The 21629-nt window shown below is 45.9% G+C and overlaps 1 protein-coding gene across 8 annotated transcripts in view; it reads left to right on the top strand.

Moving 5' to 3' along the window:
* Window positions 1–3032, top strand: part of SIPA1L1 (signal induced proliferation associated 1 like 1) — a 158304-nt gene extending 155272 nt beyond the window's left edge. For all 8 annotated transcript variants that reach the window (XM_080993717.1, XM_080993722.1, XM_080993721.1 and 5 more), the window contains one exon: window positions 393–3032. In XM_080993717.1, coding sequence (XP_080849843.1) covers window positions 393–536 — 144 coding nt within the window. In that variant the 3' untranslated portion in view covers window positions 537–3032. The remainder of the gene's footprint in view (window positions 1–392) is intronic.
* Window positions 3033–21629: the final 18597 nt, after the last annotated feature.

Here is a 21629-nt window from a genome sequence, read left to right as displayed (position 1 = left end):
AGGGAAAACTCAGCAGAATTGATGGCACAAGGATCTAGGAAGAGGGAAAGGAATGTCATCGCAAACACCAGAAAACGTGGCATTCCACAACATCTCAAAACGCTGTATCAGGAAGTCTTTAATGCTTGACGTTTTGTTCTGTTCTTATATTTTGCTGGTAGCTGCCCAGAGTGGCTGGGGAAACCCAGCCAGATGGGCAGAGTAGAAATAATAAAATTAGTAGTAGTAGTAGTAGTAGTAGTAGTAGTAGTAGTAGTAAATTAGAAGGCGGGAAGCCTGGGGAGGTTGGAGAGAACACCTTTTTGATGAAGGTCTGCCCTGGTGATCACTATAAGGCTTGCCACATAGAATCCGCCGTCTGAGATCTATTGTCTTTTGCTCATTCTTCCCAGGAAAAAGAAGACAAAGCCAATCTTCAGGCCGAAGTCCAGCATTTGCGAGAAGACAATTTACGGTTACAAGAGGAATCCCAGAATGCCTCTGAGAAACTGAAGAAATTCACGGAATGGGTTTTCAACACAATTGATATGAGCTAAGAACAGCACACATTGAAACAAACACATTGGCAAAAAAAGTGAAATCACCTTTGTAGTGGGACTTTGCTTTAATACCACACTAATCATGACCTTTGAAAGTCCAGTCAGAGCACTTTTACATCTTTCATACTCTGATTACCCTTTTTTTGCATCTCTGCAAGCACCCAGAACTATTGCAGATCAACAATCATTGTCTGCCTTTTGTAGGAAAAAAATAAAAGCAACAAAAAAAGTAATTTTAAAGAAAATAAAAGTTTAACTGCTAAAATGTGAATGTCTTTATTTTTTTGCACATTCTCCTTACTTGTCCTGTACAAAATGACTTGGGAGAGTGGACCAGAATAACTTGTCCATCTGCCTCTATTTATTTCTATTCACTCCTTTGTATCAGTTTCAGATTAATCTGCTTTATTCTTGCTGCTTTGGCAAATATTACAACTTCTAGAAAACTAGGAAGATGTTTGTTTTGCTGCTTCCTTTCTATTGTTTCTGACGTATTCCACAAGCCAGAGGATGTGAGCTACGTTTTGGGTGTCACCTTAATGATTTGTGCTTGACCATCCTTAGTGCTATCTCCACATACCTTGTATAGAGCCATTTCCCCTAGAGTGTGCACGTGTACAAGTGTGTACAGTGTAGCCAGTGGAGACTTGAGCCATGGCTATGCCAAGTTACCCAGTTCCATTTCTGCACATCTCTTTGAATCGGTGGTTGTTGCGCCTTTGTTTTCCAATGGAAGTGCATGGGCTTCCAGCTACCTAAGGGACAGGAAGGCAGTACAAATTTGATATGCTGAACAGATATCCTTTCTCAGGCTCCTTGAGTGAAGAGAATACTCACTCCTTTTGTAAGAACTGCCCTCTGTGTCTTCCTACCTAGGGACCTTTCTCTCACCAATCCCTTCCTGATAGCATTGCATATTTTACATTTCTTTAATAGAGATAGCCCACTCCTGTTGATCTGGAGATTGTGTAATTATGTCCAGTGTGGATTCTAGGTTTGGGGAGCTCTTTGGGCCAGACACTCTACATCCGTGGGTCTCCTCCTCCTCTTCTCCACTCAATGCCTTTCTCTCTCCCTCTGGGCCCAATCTGCACAACTGCCTAGAGGGAAGTAGAGGATGCTACCCTGCTTCCCCGTTTTTGTCTTTTGCTTGCATGTTTGGAGAAGACAAATAGTCAGCAAGAGCAAGGAGGAAAAGGGCCAGGAAGCAGTGGTCTGTGGGCCTTGACAGGGCCCACTCCCGAGAAAGGAAATGAGCCAAAGCTCTTTCTCCGTGCCCCACCCTAGCAGTGTGACACTTAGCACCCTTACGCAGCACCCCTGAAGTTTGCCTTGGAAAGGAGAACGAGACAATACCCACCCCCAGTTTCCATTGGTGGCCTTTTGACAGATAACGTGCTGTACTGTTAAGACTGCACACAACGCCATGTGTGCCTGAATGCTGTGGACCTCAATGGATTTTCATTTTAATAGCTTGCATATTGAGACTTTAATAGGACACACCAGTGTCGCTGCCCATGTGTTATTTCTTAGCACTCGTACATATCCAAAATAAGGCGAAGCTGTGAAGCAACTGTTGCGAGTTGCGCTCCATGCAGCAGGCGTCTGTCATACAAGTAAAATTTTAATAACTTTGTCATCAATGCCCCGAGAGAAAAGACAATGGGATGGCTCCTTTATTAACATGATCGAAGTCTTCCCTTGATTTTTAGAATCAGGAGAAGGAAGAATCCTTACTCTTGAATCTTTCCATTAGAACTGCCATAAAACGTCGCATCGGCAAGGAATGAAGTCTTAGCATTGGGAGAAGAAACCAGTGTGCCCTGCAGCCTGCCTAAGCTTTGTTTCAAGTGGCATGTGGTAAATCTCATTTGTGACCTTCTCTGCATGCAGCCGTGATGCTCTTTCCTATGCACTGTTGCACCTAACGGCAGCAGCCCATGCCTGTCCATTTCATCAACCTTCCTCTCCTTCCCTGTGTTCTAGGCCTCATTCATCACTGGGAATGTTCTTTACCTTCCATTGAGTCTTCCTGGCCTTCTTTGATACGCATTTTCATAACTCTTAATTAACTGTACAAACCCACATGGTTCGTTCTGACCTACAGCTTCATTTGATGAAAATCCCCCCGGGGTGTCCCCCCCCCCATAACATTTTGCCATGTGAGAGGATTGGTTTGAGAGTATTTCTGGAGTGCTTTCGCAGAAAGATAGAATGTCTTAGGGTGTTGTTGTTGTTTTTCATCTTCAATAATTTGTATGAAGGAGATCTATATAATGCCTGATGTAATTTGTAAATGGGAAATATTGCTAACATCTCTCAGCATCCTGACTTATTTTTCTTTCTCTTTAGTTTTTATTTTATTTTAAACAGTGGGACTTGGGGCAGACTATTTATTAGAGTTTTGCAACAGAGTTCTTGTATGAAGCCTCTAAAAGGCTACTTGTAAAAAATAATAATCTGACAATAAAATTCATTTTAAAGGCTCTTCTATATACGATATCCTGTTTATTTTCATTCTTTGAGCTTTTCTTACATAATGATTCCCCACCACATCACCTGCCTAAGAATCCATAAAGACAATGATTAAAAACTTTTTTTAAAAAATATATGCACAATTCTTTTTTATATATACCATTCCATAGCCTTTGTAGTTTCCCTTCTTGCGTTTTAGCACATTCCTATCTTTCTTGCAGTAGAAACAAATCCATTAATTGTGGTTTTGCTTTAATTTCCCCTTAGACTAGCACTTATAGCATTAAAAGGAAGGCTGATGCTGGTTGCTCTGCAGGGTGGTCCCGGCTACTTTTTTCTGATGCTTGAGTGAGAGCGTTACTTCCTTATAGCAGAGTGCTCATCTGGAGCCAAACTAGATGGGACATTTGTCAATGTAGTGTGCTGGCCAACCATCCCTGGACACTAAAATGTGCTGAAATGCTAAAAAGAGACCCGGTTCAGAGTGGGAGAGCAGAGCAATTGACTCTAGGGAGCAAGATTCAATTTCCTTCCCCACTTCTCCAGAATGAACTGAGAAGCTCTTGCGGAGCTATGAGGCTTTGTTTTATGTGTATGTATTGCACCACTTCAGTTGCAATTCCAAACACTCTCTTATAGGGAGCAGGACTGCACTTTAACTTGGGCTTACTTCTGAGAAGACATAGATCCGGCTGACACAATAACTTCCACTGTAGAGACCCGAGCTGCAGTCTTAAAAGTACTTATTCAAGAGTTAGGTTCTTTGAACACAATGTGACTGACTTCTGAGTAAACATACCTGTGTGCTGTAAAGGTACTGAAGGAGACATTCTTGATTTTGATTATACTGATCACGGTTTTATTTGGGCATGCGGCATTTGGGTGTTTTGTGAAATAGGTGCTTTGGTTTATTGGCATTCTTGGCAATGAAGAATATTAAATCTCATTGTTTGAACTTACACTGTGTTGATGATATTCAGATGTTCCTGTATTAGCTTGTGCCTTTGTTTACTTGCACATTTCTTGAAGTGAGTAATTTCCCTTTAATACAAGTCCCTTTATTACTCGTAAAGGAAGCATATTTTAAGTGTACCATGAAATGTTCCTTTCACCTTTTATTTATTTATCAAATCACCATTCCTATGTCAAACAGATGTTGGCTGCAAGTAGCAGCCTTTCTATTTTGGTTGATTTAATATTTAATGCAGGGGGTGACCTTTCACCCTCCAGATGTTGTTGGACTCCACATCCCATCATCCCAAGCTAATATGGCCAATTATTGAGATGATTATAGGCCAGCAACATCCCTTTCCCTGATCTAACTCACAGATTAGCAATGTATTCGCTAGGCAAGGTTTTACTTTATTTTTTTAAACCCCCACTAGTACATCAGTTCCATACCAGCGCATGCACATTCATCCACAGAAGCGTGCTTTGAGAACACGGAAATCTATTGTACAGTGGTACCTTGGGTTAAGAACTTAATTTGTTCTGGAGGTCCGTTCTTAACCTGAGGTACCACTTTAGCTAATGGGGCCTCCTGCTGCCGCCGCGCCGCCGGAGCACGATTTCTGTTCTCATCCTGAAGCAAAGTTCTTAACCAGAGGTACTATTTCTGGGTTAGCGGAGTCTGTAACTTGAAGCGTCTGTAACCTGAAGTGTCTGTAACCCAAGGTACCACTGTAGGAAATAAATGTTTGGACAAGGGCAGCAGTTACAGAGACATAAATAACAAAATGTGAGTTCATATTCTGTATTTAGAACAATTCATAGCATTTGTCCTTAGGAACTCCTGACAAATCATCACTAATACCAATGCAGCAGAAAGATAATACCCGTGAGATAGACCAAGAACCATGATTGACCTGTTGAGGATCTATTGTCTTCTGCTGAGTCTGACTGCAGTTGATTCAGGGTTGGTACTGTAGGTGCTCTCATCTTCACACCAACAGAGAGAGGTTTGGGGAGATTTTTTTGCCTCTTGCTGAATGTGGCAAGGCACCCCTCAAGAAGATGTCTTCAGCATCTCAACATAAGGCAGCCCTTGTGAGCTGTTCACCCCGAGGAGAAATATATGTGCACTCCTTCTGGGTCTTCGGCTGACATAGCACACTCCTCCACCCCAGCAGTTTCTGTCAAAGTTGTAGGACAGTAGAACAGACTCCCTTAGAGAGCAGTGGCTCTGCAGTGTTGGAGCGCTTTGAACAGAGGCTGGATGACCACCTGTCTCTCCCATTCTCTGACTTTTAGGGAATTGAAGCACTCTTATTCCCAGTGCATTGAAAGCTGTGAAAACCAATTTCTCACAAGTCATTTATTGTTAACTAAGGGGTTTTTTAGGGAAAGAATTTCACTGATCAATGCAAAAATAAGCATTGAAAAAAACAGTTGCTGAAGTTTCTGTGCAGCCAGCATAAAAGCAAGCGCCTCCTCATCGTGACACATGAGCTCTCTGAGCATAATGCCAGCTGCTGCTGCTGCTGCTGCTGTGCTCCTTGGCTCTTCTGTTGCCATGCCGCTGCCTCTATAGATGCCTTTCAGGAAAATCTGCATTCTTCCCAGTTCTGCTGCACATTTCATTATATACCTCTGGATCTAGGCCAACATCTGTGAGACACGTTGAGCAGATGGTGCTCCGAATAATTAAAGCAGATTCCTTGCCTCATCGATTTTTTCAGTACTCCAGGAAACCTATCCATCATCTCGGGCTGATACCTCCTCAAGGTGCAACTTCTTATGCAGTGCCTTACTAGCAGGCTGGAGGCAGATGCTAGTAAACAGCTGACAGAAAAGCAGAAGCCTCTTGCCTCAGGGGCAATGAGGGAAGGGGATTCTTCTTGCACTTGCAGGTTGTTCTTTTAATTAAATCCCTCGCCCTCTGCTTCTAAAATACTGCTCTTTCCCATTTCTGCCAAATAAACCAACAACTAGATAAATGAACAGATACAATGGCTAAGGGTGAGCTGTAAATTAGAAAATGCCGGTTTCTGTGTGACGTCTCTCTCTTGTGACTGGAGAGGAGGCTGCCTTTGGTTTTGGAGCAACTTCCAGGATAGCCTCCTAGAAGACTTATCCCAGTGGCATAGCATAGACTGCTGGCGTCCGGGTCAAGGCAAGTATCCTCTGCACTGCCCACCAATAGGCTGGAGAGAAGGAGAAATATCCCAGCAACCTACCTGAGTGGCAGCTGCCGTATGAATGCTGAGCATGGCAGAGAGCAGGTATCTTTCTAAAGCCCATGCAGAGGGCACCCTAGCAACTGGACCACCCAAATCCACTCAGTCCCCCCATGCAAACATTGGGAGATTCTCCATGTGAGGAGGAGAGCGCTCTCTTTAAATTTTTGTTACTAATTTATTTTCCTTTTGAAAAAGTAAAAAAAAGCCTCTTCCTTCTGCCCCCGCCTCTCCTGCTCCTCTGTCTCCCGGGACCAAAAGAGGGTTGAAGAGGGAGGAGCAGAAGGTTACACACAGGCGGAGTCTGCACCTGCTTGTGCGCAGCTTGGATAGGGGAGATACATAAGCCAAGGTTGGGGGTATCTGCCTCATCAGATGCACTCTCAGAAGTAGCTGAGACACATAGGGCTGATGGACATACCTTTCCCTAACTTGTAAGAGTGCTTTTGACAATGAAGAGCTGATTCCTCACCCTGGACATTCCTTGCCTGACAGTGCTGTGGCCATGCTGGCTGGTGCTGATGGGCGCTGGAATCTAAGGGCATCTGGAGAGCCAAGGGTTCCCCATCCCTGGCTTAAGGAGCATGTGCTCTGTCACACACAGCATGTCCTGGGTTCAATCCCTGGCACTGTGACTGGAAATACAGTGGTACCTCGGGTTAAGAACTTAATTCGTTCCGGAGGTCTGTTCTTAACCTGAGGTACCACTTTAGCTGATGGGCCTCCCGCTGCCGCCGTGTGATTTCTGTTCTCATCCTGAAGCAAAGTTGTTAACCCGAGGTACTACTTCCAGGTTGGCAGAGTCTGTAACCTGATGCGTCTGTAACCTGAGGTACCACTGTACCTTTTCCTGAAACCCAAGAGAGCCATTTCTTGGTCAAAGAAGACAATACTGGGCTACGTGGCAAGTGGCCTGACTTGGTACGAAGCATCTTCTTCCTTTTTTTTTATTTGATATAGCACTATACACAGGTATGTATTTATTTGTAACAATGCTGACATTGCAGGGCAGGAATGGAAGGCAGGCTCCGCTTGAGCAGAAAATAGTGGTGCTGCTATTGCCTGCCAAATGTTTGTGCAGATTTGCTTGTCTTGTACTTCTGTTCCCCAGTTTTCTTGAATGAGAGAAATAATTGCCGCTGACCAAGCTCTAATTAAAAGAGAATGGACCCTCAGACAAATCCTGCAGCTCTCCCCCAAGACATTGTGGGTATAATAAGGTCTTGCCCATCATTTAAAAAGGTAAAGGTAAAGGACCCCTGACAATTAAGTCCAGTTGCGAACGACTCTGGGGTTGTGGTGCTCATCTCGCTTTACAGGCCGAGGGAGATGGTGTTTGTCCACAGACAGTTTTTCCAGGTCATGTGGCCAGCATGACTAAGCCGCTTCTGGCGAAACCAGAGCAGCGGACATTAGTGCCTGATAAATCTCTGAGCCCTTTTCAAGGAATTAGTTGTAGAGCAGTAGGGCAAGGCTTTCTCCATTGCACGTCTTCTGTTCACAAGTTTTAAGTATCACAGGGCAAAAACATACAATTGAAATCACAATAAAATAGAGAGTTTAAATACGTCTATAACATTCAATAAACACCAGGAGGGAGCCTCAGCAACAACCCTTTCACCATAAGGAGGTCCTGTCACTGATGCCTGCCAGCCTAAGTGACCTTAAAGGTAGTTACATGAGGCAATTCTCCAAATAACCTGCAAGCAAACCAGCACTTTGAACTTAAAAATGGAAAGTGTAATGCTGGTGGTCAACAAAAGAGGTTTAAAGACTCTCAAGTCAAATCTAAAAAAATGTAGTATAAACCCTGACAACTGGGAAACATTGGCCTGCGAGAGCGCCAATTGGAGAACAACCTTTACCAAAGGTGTCGTGGGCTTTGAAGATGCTCAAACTCAGGACAAAGGGAGAAACGTGCTAAGAGGAAGGCATGCTTGGCAAACCCTCACTGTGCTGTGATCAACTCCCATCCAGAAACCTATGTCCCCACTGTAGAAGGACATGTGGATCCAGAATTGGCCTCCAAAATCACTCATGGACTCACTGTTAAAACCGTGTTTATGGAAGACAATCTTACTCAGCTATGAGTGATCACTAAAGAAGAAGAAGACTTTGAATTGGACCCAGAAAAGCACCATCAGCCAGTGCAAACATGCACAGAATTACACAGGATTTGTAACTGGCTGGCTGACCGAACCCAAAGGGTGCTCATCAATGGTTCCTCTTCATCCTGGAGAAGAGTGACTAGTGGGGTGCCACAGGGTTCTGTCTTGGGCCCGGTCTTATTCAACATCTTTATCAACGACTTGGATGATGGACTCAAGGGCATCCTGATCAAATTTGCAGATGACACCAAACTGGGAGGGGTGGCTAACACCCCAGAGGACAGGATCACACTTCAAAACGACCTTGACAGATTAGAGAACTGGGCCAAAACAAACAAGATGAATTTTAACAGGGAGAAATGTAAAGTATTGCACTTGGGCAAAAAAAATGAGAGGCACAAATACAAGATGGGGGACACCTGGCTTGAGAGCAGTACATGTGAAAAGGATCTAGGAGTCTTGGTTGACCACAAACTTGACATGAGCCAACAGTGTGACGCGGCAGCTAAAAAAGCCAATGCAATTCTGGGCTGCATCAATAGGAGTATAGCATCTAGATCAAGGGAAGTAATAGTGCCACTGTATTCTGCTCTGGTCAGACCTCACCTGGAGTACTGTGTCCAGTTCTGGGCACCACAGTTCAAGAAGGACACTGACAAACTGGAACGTGTCCAGAGGAGGGCAACCAAAATGGTCAAAGGCCTGGAAACGATGCCTTATGAGGAACGGCTAAGGGTGCTGGGCATGTTTAGCCTGGAGAAGAGGAGGTTAAGGGGTGATGTGATAGCCATGTTCAAATATATAAAAGGATGTCACATAGAGGAGGGAGAAAGGTTGTTTTCTGCTGCTCCAGAGAAGCGGACACGGAGCAATGGATCCAAACTACAAGAAAGAAGATTCCACCTAAACATTAGGAAGAACTTCCTGACAGTAAGAGCTGTTCGACAGTGGAATTTGCTGCCAAGGGGTGTGGTGGAGTCTCGTTCTTTGGAGGTCTTTAAGCAGAGGCTTGACAACCATATGTCAGGAGTGCTCTGATGGTGTTTCCTGCTTGGCAGGGGGTTGGACTCGATGGCCCTTGTGGTCTCTTCCAACTCTATGATTCTATGTCTGCTCCCAACAAGGTCTCAAGCAGCTGTGGCCCAGCTAACATTTCTTTACCATCATCAAAGGCAGCTCCAGGCCAGATAGATTAAGTCAGGGGTAGAGAACCTACAGATATTGCTGAACCACAACCCCTATCTTCACCGATCACTAGCCATGTTGGCTGAGGCCGGTGGGAGTTGTTGTTTGGCAACATCTGGAGGGTCACTAGATCCCCATCCTTAGTTTAGGCCTCACCACACCCTCCTTAAGAAAACCAGTGTGATGGCCTGGGAATCTGATTCAGAGGGTGAACCGGAGGAATCCCAGCCTGCACAGGAGTCCCCACCTCCAGGGCCGGCTGAGCTGGGGCAGGGCCTTGATTCTGAGGCACCTACACCTGTGCCGGATCCTCAGGAGCAGGCACCAGGTGAATCCACTCTGGCTCCAGAGGTGGTTGAGGACTCAGTGCCTACAGGTGAGTCTCCCCCTGGGCCCAGTAACCCTTCAGCCTCTCCTGAACTGCAGAGGCTCAGGGCAGAGAGGTGAAGGGAACTGGTTTCTCCCAGGAGGAGTGCTCGCCTTAAGGCCAGCAGAGGCGGGTCTCCTGGGGGCCGGGACCGCCCCTGGCCTCAGAGAAGATAAAGGCCAGACAGCCCGGTCCCAGGTTGCGGGAGCAGCGTCGTCGTTGAGTACCTGCTCCTACCCGGACCTGACCTTCCAGTGTTCCTGTCCCCGCCCGGCTTCCTGCTTCTGACCTTCCAGTGTTCCTGTCCCCGCCCAGCTTCCTGCTTCGGACCTCGTCTCGCTCCTTGTGAACTGTTTCCAGGCTAGTGACTCAGGACTGGACTTTGACTACGACAACGGTAACCTTCCCCCCGGGACTAGCACAACCAGGTACTTGACTTCAGATACTATACACACACACACACACACACACACACACCAGTCATCCCCCTTCCAACAAATCAGCACCAACCTTGTCAGGCAAGCTGGTGAAGCAATAAGAATGTTATGCTGCTGTCACCATTAGAGTCAGGCCATGAGCTTGGCCTCTAACCCACGACCTCTTTGATTCAGTCCTTGTTTCTGCACCACCACATTTGCTGCTACACAGGCACTGCCATTTCACCACCCAAAATGCCTTTCATAGCAAGGGGGAAGATATTTGTGAAGGACACTGTGACAATGGGATTATTTTAAGGCAGCTGGCCCTCGCAGCAGAAAAGAAGACTGGTGCTTCAACAGGTTAAGCATCTGCTGCCGTATTGGCACTTAAGAGAAATGATCAAAAGCCTATTAGCCACAGACAATTCCTCATTAATGGAATAATCGATGCCAGAGTAACAGTAGCTCAGGATTGACTCGCCAATTAACTGGCTTGGACTCTCAGCTGCATCAACACAGAGTGGCTTTTACCATTAAGTGTGACTTTCAGTAAAGTGTTTTCTGAATTAGCAACACAGATGCTAATTTTAATCACACTATTTACATTGGGTTCTGGGAAATCTGTATCCCTCCCTAGTGAACACAATCCAAAAGCTGCAGAGGCTTCATCAATTTGAGCAAAGGTTGCTAGCACCCCCTAGTGTTCACTTTGAACACAAGATATTATTCTTCCGAACAAGAGGAAACTTAGCAAACAAATACATTTTCTGTTAAACATGTGACTAAGGAGAACGTGTGCCTGTGTGTCTGAGATATTCCTATTCAGTGGAGGAAGAGATACCAGATGCTGCAGCTTCAGATTAGGGTCCAGGGTAGGTGATGATAGCTAGCTGCTGTTGTCAGTAATGTTGTTGTCTTGCAGCTAAGTGCTAGGTTTTGGTTTTAAAATTGGGTTTGAACTGATTTGGGAATATGGCACTGTGCTGTAAGTTGCCTAGAGGCCTCTTTACAGTCTGAAATGGTGGGACAGAAAATGAAAATGATACTTTTAAATTAAAACAAAGGAATACTAACATCAAGTTTCATTAGACACCACCACTTATAGCTCCCATTGGCCAGTCATAGTATAAACGCATTAGTCTGCTCTTTGTAGGGATCATAGCTGTTAACGTTTCCTGTTTTTTAAGGGAAATTCCCTTATTCCGAATAGGATTCCTTGCAAGAAAAGGGAAAAGTGGACAGCTATGGTAGGGATGGGAGAGAAATCTGTTCACTTGATATTTAAAAGCAAACCCACTTAATTTGCATATTCCAAAACATTACATGAACCACAGCCATCCTTTGAAATTTCCACTCCACCGAATTTTGTCATGAGGTTCTCCTGCCAAATAAAGTGTACGAATATGCATATAATGGAGCGAGGTGTGCATAAAAATGCACATATTAGTGAAAACAACATATTAAAATGTATTCTATTGGGGCAAATTGCTTTGCCAAAACATGTACATTCAACAAGATTGCATAAAACTATTGTGTATTAGGAAAAGTTCCCCAATGAATTTTCGTGACGACATTTTTTAAAAAGTAAAATTGCAACCAGATGCAGCAATGTAGATAACCAAACTTAAGGTTGGGAAAATGAGACACTTGGGGAAATGTGTGTGTGTGTGTGTGTGTGTGTGTGTGTGTGTGTGTGTATTTCCCCCAGCCACTCTAGGTGGCTTCCAACAAATTAAAACACAGTAAGACATAAAACATTAAAGACTTCCCTATACAGGGCTGCCTTCAGATGTCTTCTAAAAATCAGATGGTTGTTTATTTCCTTGATGGGAGGGCATTCCACAGGGCAGGCACCACTACCGAGAAGGCCCTCTGCCTGATTTCTGTAGCCTCACTTGTTGCAGTGAGGGAAACGCCAGAAGGCCCTCCGAGCTGGATCTCAGTGTCTGGGCTGAGCAATGAGGGTGGAGATGCTCCTTCAGGTATACAGTTAAGCACTGCCAGCACTGTCCGACAGCAGTTCTCTGGATATGTATTTAATTTTTGCTAATTTATTAAAGGAAGGAAGAAAAACCCACAAAAGAGACTGGAAAGGGGAGAACAAAACAACAAAACAAAAACAGAATCGTCTGCTCCCATTCACAGTACAAGAAACATCAATGCATCCATCTTTATTTACACATAGAGATTGACATATGCCCTCCAAATATTTGGAAAGGTCTCCAACTGCACTTGGTGTTTATAGAAGGTAGCAAGGGCATTAAGGTTTTCAAAGCACTGCATAACAGATGGTGAAAAATGTCCTTTCAGGCTCAAAAGTATAGGTCTCTTAGCAACCACAAGGACTTGTAGCATCCATTTTTGTTGTCCTGCTGTTAGCCCCCATATTACAGGAGTATGACCCTAAAGGACATCAGCAGCCATCAAGGATTTTCCAGTGCAAGATTAATACAGACAGCAACTTCAGACTGAAAAGGACACATCCTATGTGAGGCTCGTCTCCAGATTGTCAGGTTTTCCCCAACCCTACCTGGAGATGCGGACAATTGAACCTAGGAGCTTTCACTTGCAAAGTGTGCACCATTGCATTGTAATCTGCAGCGCATGCACATTCATCAACAGAAGCGTGCTTTGAGAGCACGGAAATCTATTGTACAGTGGTACCTCGGAATTCGTTCCAGAGGTCTGTTCTTAACCTGAAACTATTCTGAATCTGAGGTACCACTTTAGCTAATGGGGCCTCCCGCCGCCACCACACTGCCGCCGCACAATTTCTGTTCTCATCCTGAAGCAAAATTCTTAACCTGAGGTACTATTTCTGGGTTAGCGGAGTCTGTAACCTGAAGCATCTGTAACCCGAGGTACCACTGTATATGGAGAAGATAGCAAGAAAGTAATCTCTCCCCCCCCCCACCTGAGATGATCTCATCAGAAGACTGCCCAGGCTGCACAACACTATGTGCTGGCAAAGGCAGAATCACCGTGGGGAATCAGGACTCGTTCAACTGTAACTAAAGTAACATCTGTGGTTCGGCTGAGAAGTGTACCTGTGCATGAAATATGCAGATGCAGAATTGTTACTGAGGCATCAAGACACACACACTTCTTCATTTCTGCAAGGATTAAACTTCCAGTATGTGGAGCAGGGGAAGCTGTTCTGCAGCTTTGCAGGCGGTTCCCTCACTTCAGAGGCCAAACATGTTCAAAACCTGTTACCCATTCCTCTTTCACTAACCATTAACTTGGAAGGATATCTGTCCAGAAGCTTGCAGCGGTTCTATGCAACACTTCCAGGGTGTCTCTGCTATGAAGTTTCTGCTATGGTGTCTCCTTTATGATGCTTTAGACGAGATTCCTGCATCGCAGGGGGTTGGACCAGATGACTCTTACAGTTCCCTTATAATTCTACAATTCTATGATACTAAGTCCCGCAATGCAGAGAAAGAAGAAACTTCATATGTTAGCTGGCCTTCTGCTAGGCCAAGCTTTTAATTCAGAAGCTTTAATTTTTCTGAAGAAATACCAAAACAAAAAACCAAAAAACCGCACAGTGTGATTTGCTTTGTAGGGACACTTCATTGCCCCATTACTTGCCATAATTTATTGTTGCTGGAATTTTTTTGGGTGGTATTCAATGCTAGTCCTTTATGTCCATTGAATTTAGGACTCGCTTAGGTTCATTCCTTTCAATGGGTCTGTTCTGAGCAGGGGCAATGTGTCCTAATTCGCTGTGCAATGGAAAATCCCACTTTGCCCTGCTGCTGCTGCTCCCACCCTCACCTCCCTGCTCCTGCTGTACCCCCTATGTCCTGAACCATGGGGTAAAGGTAAAGGTAAAGGTAAAGGTAAAGGACCCCTGACAGTTAAGTCCAGTCGTGAACGACTCTGGGGTTGCGACACTCATCTCACTTTACCAACCGAGGGAGCTGATGTTTGTCCGCAGACAGTTTTTCCAGGTCATGTGGCCAGCATGACTAAGCCACTTCTGGCGAAACCAGAGCAGCGCACAGAAATGCCATTTACCTTCGCGCCGGAGCAGTACCTATTTATCTACTTGCACTTTGATGTGCTTCAGACTGATAGGTTGGCAGGAGCAGGGACTGAGGAATGGGAGCTCACCCCGTCACGGGGATTCGAACCGCCGACCTTCCGATCGGCAAGCCCTAGGCTCTGTGGTTTAGACCAAAGTGCCACCCAAGTCAGTTCCAATCTGGATCAGTTCCAATCTGTTACCTCCGAGGATGTGGACAGGCTGCTTGGATGAGTGAAACCAACCACCTGTCTCCTTGATCCTTGCCCATCCTGGCTTATAAAAGCTAGCTGGGAAGGGCTGGGCGATGAGCTTTGTGGGGTGGTGAATGCTTCCCTCCATGAGGGAACATTCCCAGACCCGCTGAAAGAGGCGGTTATTAAACCGCTTCTTAAAAAACCATCTTTAGATGCGGCCACGATGGCCAATTATCGCCCAGTCTCAAATCTTCCATTCTTGGGCAAGGTGATTGAGCGAGTGGTTGCTGAACAACTCCAGGCACGCCTGGAAGATGCGGACCATTTAGATCCCTTCCAGTCAGGATTCAGGCCTCATCATGGGACTGAAACTGCCTTGGTCGCACTGGTTGATGATCTCCGGCGGGCTAGGGACAAAGGTGAGAGCTGTTTCCTAGTTCTGCTGGATCTCTCAGCGGCGTTTGATACCATCAACCATAACATCCTTCTGGACCGTCTTGAGGGGCTGGGAGCTGGGGGCACTGTCATACAGTGGTTCCGCTCCTTCCTCCTGGGCCGTGTTCAGAAAGTGGTGGGGGGGGGATGAGTGTTCAGACCCCTGGGCTCTCACTTGTGGGGTGCCTCAGGGTTCTGTCCTCTCCCCCATGCTTTTCAACATCTACATGCAGCCGCTGGGAGAGATCATCAGGGGGTTTGGGCTGGGTGTTCATCAGTATGCGGATGATACCCAGCTCTACCTCTCTTTCAAATCAGAACCCGTGAAGGCGGTGAAGGTCCTGTGTGAGTGTCTGGAGGCGGTTGGAGGATGGATGGTGGCTAACAGATTGAGATTGAATCCTGACAAGACAGAAGTACTGTTTTTGGGGGACAGGAGGCGGGCAGGTGTGGAGGATTCCCTGGTCCTGAATAGGGTAACTGTGCCCCTGAAGGACCAGGTGCGCAGCCTGGGAATCATTTTGGACTCACAGCTGTCCATGGAGGCACAGGTCAAATCCGTGTCCAGGGCAGCTGTTTACCAGCTCCATCTGGTATGCAGGCTGAGACCCTATCTGCCTGCGGGTTATCTCCCGCTTGGACTACTGCAATGCGCTCTATGTGGGGCTACCTTTGAAGGTACCTTTGTAGTTGAACTACAACTAATCCAGAATGCGGCAGCCAGACTGGTGACTGGGAGCGGCCACCGAGACCATATAACACCGGTCTTGAAAGACCTACATTGGCTCCCAGTACGTTTCCGAGCACAATTCAAAGTGTTGGTACTGACCTTTAAAGCCCTAAACGGCCTCGGTCCAGTATACCTGAAGGAGCATCTCCACCCCCATTGTTCTACCCGGACACTGAGGTCCAGCACCGAGGGCCTTCTGGCGGTTCCCTCACTGCGAGAAGCCAAATTACAGGGAACCAGGCAGAGGGCCTTCTCGGTAGTGGCGCCCTCCCTGTGCAACGCCCTCCCACCAGATGTCAAAGAGAACAACAACTATCAGACTTTTAGAAGACATCTGAAGGCAGCCCTTTTTAGGGAAGCTTTTAATGTTTGATGTATTACAGTATTTTAATATTTTTTTGGAAGCCGCCCAGAGTGGCTGGGGAAGCCCAGCCAGATGGGCGGGGTATAAATAATAAAATTATTATTTTTATTATTATAAGTCCCACTGCTGTACACAAGGACATGGCAGATGCTAGCATGTAGTCTAGTAGGCTAATGAGTCCAGAGTCCAGTCAGGCCACGTTCTCACCTCTGCAGCTGATCCAGGGATCAGGGCACCTGGAGATCAGTCCCATACACCCAGTCGTGATCTAACCAACATGGGCAGTTGAGGAGACACAGCACCTCAGCTCTGCTTGCCTTTGGTACTTTGCCTGCTGATTGTAGCACCCGAGTTTGAAGAGGCATGTGATCCTCACATGTTCTAAGCCTACTCCAGCTGAGGAATCACATACCTCCTCCCAGAGCTAGCGAGCCCCACCTGGTCAGCTAGGGAGCTGGGCTGTGAGCCCTTGCCTACCTCAGCCTCCTAGAGTGTTCCTCCCACTGCTCCCTATGCCTCAGAGCCCACCATGATCATGGAGTCAGGGGCCCCTCTGGCTCTGGTGATGGGTCCTGCTGCTCTGGTCCCTGTGCACTGACCCCCATCCCCTCACCATTCTGTCCTTCCATGAGTATTTTCTACACCAACTTCTTCTCCATCCCCAACTTGCCCTGGAGTGTCCCAGTCATGATGACAGCCCTCACTGGGATCCTCTTCCTCCTCCCCACTATTCTGTCAGTTCATGACACCCTACCACATCTGCCACTGGCAGAGAAGCAACGCTGCCATTGGCGTGGATTTTGGGCAAGATCACACAGGTTTTGGGTGAGGTCTTGCCCCAACTCATGCACGCGCCACAAGATCTCACGTGGTTTCGGATGAGAGCTCTCTCTGAATGGACACAATCTTGCTGAAAATTGGCACCAACTGTGGCAGCACTTCTCCGCCAATCGCAGGTGGGGCACCCTGGAGGGCTTCTGCCGCCTGAAGCAGAGGCCTCACCCTGCCTAATGGTTGTGGTGGCTCAGGTTCCACTTAACGGAATATCACCCACACTTTTTTCCTTGGCCATGCTCAAGCAAAGAACATGGAAAGTTGCCTTCAGTCTTTTCCACACTGGAGTCTATTGTGGATTTGAAGCTGCTTCTGTTTTGTGTGTGTATTGTTGTTTTTGCAGCATTCACATGGCATCCTCCTCATCCAAAAGGCAGTCTGTGCTTGCCTACTGTTAAATTTGAATTTTTGCAATACATGTACAATCTGATAAGGGAAGAAAACTCAATATAAAAGCACATTACCTGACTGTGTATGCACTGAGTTGCATTGTGTGGGCAGGTTTTATGGTAACTGCTGGGCACCATCAACCACGACACCCCATACTTCTATTTTGTTTCTAAAGGAAGGGATGCAGCCTGCCTTTTTCCACTGGTTGTTGCTGAAGGGAGGTGAGCAGAATTTTTATTTTTAACAGCTCTTTCGCACATAACTGCTCTTGCACAAAACAAATATATTAAAAATAAAAATAACATCCACCCCTAAAAATACAGGAGGCAAGAGAGGACAAAGGAAGTAAAGGAAGTGGAAACCTTTCCTGTGAGCAACGGTAAATTATTCCCTGCCTTGTGGAAACACAATTTTTAAAAGTGCTTTTTTGTGGCAAATTTGGTATATCAAAATGACTCGTATTTCAAAAAGAAAATTTAAACGAGTACACACACACACACACATGCCCACACCAGAACTTAGGTCTCCTGTCTTGGGATTATTATTTTTTTATCTGCTCTTTTGTATAAATATAGTAGACTGAAAAACTTGTACGGTGGTACCTCTGGTTACGTACTTAATTCATTCCGGAGGTCCGTTCTTAACCTGAAACTGTTCTTAACCTGAAGCACCACTTTAGCTAATGGGGTCTCCAGCTGCCACCGCGCGGTTTCTGTTCTCATCCTGAAGCAAAGTTCTTAACCCGAGTTACTATTTCTTGGTTAGCGGGGTCTGTAACCTGAAGTGTATGTAACCCGAGGTACCACTGTATTTCAAAAATACCTTTTTAAAAAAAGTATTGCCCATAATGGACCTCAAATTTCTGTAACTTATATTGGGCTGGGAAGTGCTAACTGAGGGGAGGGGCAGCAACACACAGTGGAGATGCACCCCACAAAGTCTACTTGAAAGATTTCAGAGGCATAAACTTGAAAACACACATGCACACATGGAATCAATGGCGCCTGCAGAGCCCAAGACAGAGTCAGACTGTTGGTCTACCCAGCTCAGTACTGTCTACTTTGACTGGCAGTGGCTCTTTCAGGCGGGGGTCTCCCCACTCCTGCCTGATGCTGCTGGGATTGACCCTGATGCTCAGTCACAGTGCTCCTTCCTCTTTCTTTTCGAATGCGGTGTGGATCATGGCTGCACAGCTCTCCTGGGAATTCATTAAAGCCTAATAGTAGTCGTGTCAATTTTATAGCTCGAGACGTCACCGTATTTCACGGAAAAGCCCTTGGCATTCTCCCTGTGCCTTGGACTGCTCCGTTTTCCTCCTTCAAAAGGGCAACAGCCTTGGCATGTGCTGCATTTCAGCCACTGGGTGGCGCAGCCTACTGCATCATTGCATAGTGCAACAGCTCCCCCACCCCTCTCATTTTTGTGTCTAAGCTTGGCTGCTATAATGTAGAAGAGAGAGTTTTGTTACAGAAAGTATTATGAGGAACTAGGAGTCAAAACTGTCATGTAGTGCCCTGATAACCCACCTGTGGCAAATGTGTCAGCAGAAGAATGGGTAGTGGGGGTTAGTGGGCACACCTGTTGGCCTCTTCTGCGATGTGATGCTGTGTGGATCCTGGCTCTGTAGCCTAGAAGGACATTGCTCTTTCATTGGGCGAATTTGTTCAGCAGTTAGTTAGATATATCACCTCGCCTTCTGATAAACATGATAAACTTGCACAGGGCTTTCTTTCAGCTGGAACTCGCAGGAACTCAGGTGGGTGTCATTGCCATTGTAAGAAAACAAAGGAGGCGTCCATGGTTAGTTCCAGCTCCTCTTTTTCTAGAAAAATATCACTGTCTAGAGGAGCTATGTCTCCAAACATAAAAGCAGGGAAATAAGTTGGGTGTGATCTCTATGATACAGTGGTACCTCGGGTTACTTACGCTTCAGGTTACAGACTCTGCTAACCCAGAAATATTACCTCAGGTTAAGAACTTTGCTTCAGGATGAGAACAGAAATTGTGCAGTGGTGGCGTGGTGGCAACGGGAGGCCCCATTAGCTAAAGTGGTGCTTCAGGTTAAGAACAGTTTCAGGTTAAGAACGGACCTCCAAAACAAATTAAGTTCTTAACCCGAGGTACCACTGTATAACTAATGGGCCTTTGTGACTTTGCCTGACACATCCCTGCTGGTTTGGAGATATAGCTCTGTGTGTGTGTTTGCGCATGCATGCCCTAGCACACTGGGCACAATAATTCTCACAATCTGCTATGCCAGTGGATATGACCGTGGTGTTTGAGTGTGTATTATGTCAGGAGCAGGCAGGGGTGTCAACTTGAATAAAAAATTGGGGAAGTCCATGTAAGACCCCCCCGCATAATAGATCACATGATACAGTGTATGCATACCATTTTAATGACTATGCCTATCAACAGGGGAGGGGGGGCGGCTGGGCCCCTCAGATATTTTAGGGGGGTGGAAGACCCCTCAGACCCTAGGAATTGGCTCCTATGGAAGCAGGGATGTGCAACTATCAGTTTCGGTTTCTCTTAAGTTCAGTTCTCTACATTTCTACATCAATTTACCATTTGTTTTATGTCCCCATGAAAAGTCATCAGTGAACTTATCCTAATAGACACTTGCCCCACGAAAGCAATTTCCCTTTTTCAATGAACACTCCCCCCCCCAAAGCAATTTCCCTTATTCAGTGCACTTTTGTATTAATTCCCCCCACTAACGATGCATTTTTGTACACGTGGCTTGGCTTGAGAACTGCACTGCAAAATTTGTAGAGATGTGAATTTCCAAGGGCTGTGCTTTGGTTCATGTACAGTTTTGGGAAATCGATTCACCTTTAAATGCAAACTGCACAGAACTGCTCCCATCCCTTCTCAGGAGGAGCGGAGCCTGTGGGTGGTGTCAGGCTTCCGTATCTGCAAGTAGAAAAGTCACATGGCCTTATTCTGAGTTCTCTTGTGGGAGTCCGTGCTGTAGACACAGCCTTGGGAAATGAGCCCAGAGTGGATTGCTTTTCAAACAGTCTGGGCTACACCTGTATTTTGCCCAACTTCACCACTGTTGTACCTTCCTACTCAGTTGTTAATATATAAAAAAAAGACAAAGGTAATCAATGTGTTAAAAAAACAACACCACAATGCAATTTCTTTCAATGAATCCTTCACTGATGAGCTCCTAATGAGACTGACCTTTAGAAGCCAATTAGCCTCGGTAAAACAGCATAATCACATTTAAATAATGCTTTTTCTTTATCCAAACGAAGCTCTTTGTCATTATGCAAGTTTAAAGAGCACAAGCTACCTAATTGTTCCACGCATGGAGGTCTGTTACCCTCCTGGGCTGAGCAAGCCACTAGGTGGTCACAGCAAAATGAAATCGGAGAGGACAGATGCCGAGTCTGATTGGAGATGGGTTTCTTAAGTTCATTTTGATCTGCTCTGGTTCAACTCTCTAAGGAGATGTTTCCGCAAGGTGGGAAAGGGACTTGGTCAGATCAGGCTCGTTGCCAAATTAAAAAAGATTTGTCCTTAGCATCTTCATACTGGGCAAGGGATGGGGAACCTGTGGTCCTCCAGGTGTTGATGGATGCAGCTCACAGCATCCCTGGCTGTTGCCCAGGCTGGGGGGGGGGCGCAAACAGGGCTGGAGCCCACAAGCATTTGGAGAGCCATGAGTTAGTCATTGCTGCTCTACAGAGAAGACTCATTGTGCAAGTTGTTGTATAAAATCTACGGTAGAAGCTGCAAAGGGAAAAATAATACAAAAGTGCATTGAATAAGGGAAATTTCACAGAACTTGCAAACAACCTGTAATCACTGAATTTTTCCGCGTATGACGAGGTTTTTTTTAATTTTAAAATTATGTAAAAAATTGCGGGTTGTCTTATACACAGATAGTGCAGAGGGTGGAAAGGCGATTGGTTGCTGCCGCAAGCAGGAGATTGTCAGCGGCGATAGGGCGGGTGATTGGTGGCTGCGGCAATGGCTCCTGTCGATAGGCTGGCGCTGCAGCAATTTGGCAGGCGATTGGTGGCTGCTGGCAGCGAGTGGGCAGTTGATTGGTGGCTTTGTCGGCACTTGCTATTGTCAGCATTGGTTAGTCGGGTGAGCGATTTTAGGCAACCCCCCCAAAAAGCTGAAAAAAGTTCAACAGCTCTGGAGGCAATCCTCCCCCCCAAAAAAGATTAACAACTCTTGGCAAGCTCCCCCCCCCTTTTCTTAATTTGGAGTCCCCAAAAAGAGGGGGTGTCTTATACATGGGGGCATATTATACACGGAAAAATACAGTATTTTAAATAAAAGACTGCATCTTCAGGGCTTCGTTCCACCGAGTACTGAATGCTCTTATCTGCACATGTGAATCAAGAGCACGCCGAGTCC

The sequence above is a fragment of the Podarcis pityusensis genome (genome assembly GCF_964106645.2).
Source record: "Podarcis pityusensis genome assembly, chromosome: 1".
Classification (NCBI taxonomy): Eukaryota; Metazoa; Chordata; class Lepidosauria; order Squamata; family Lacertidae; genus Podarcis; species Podarcis pityusensis.
The sequence above is the reverse complement of the archived record's forward strand: the minus strand, read 5'-3'. Positions and strand labels throughout refer to the sequence as shown.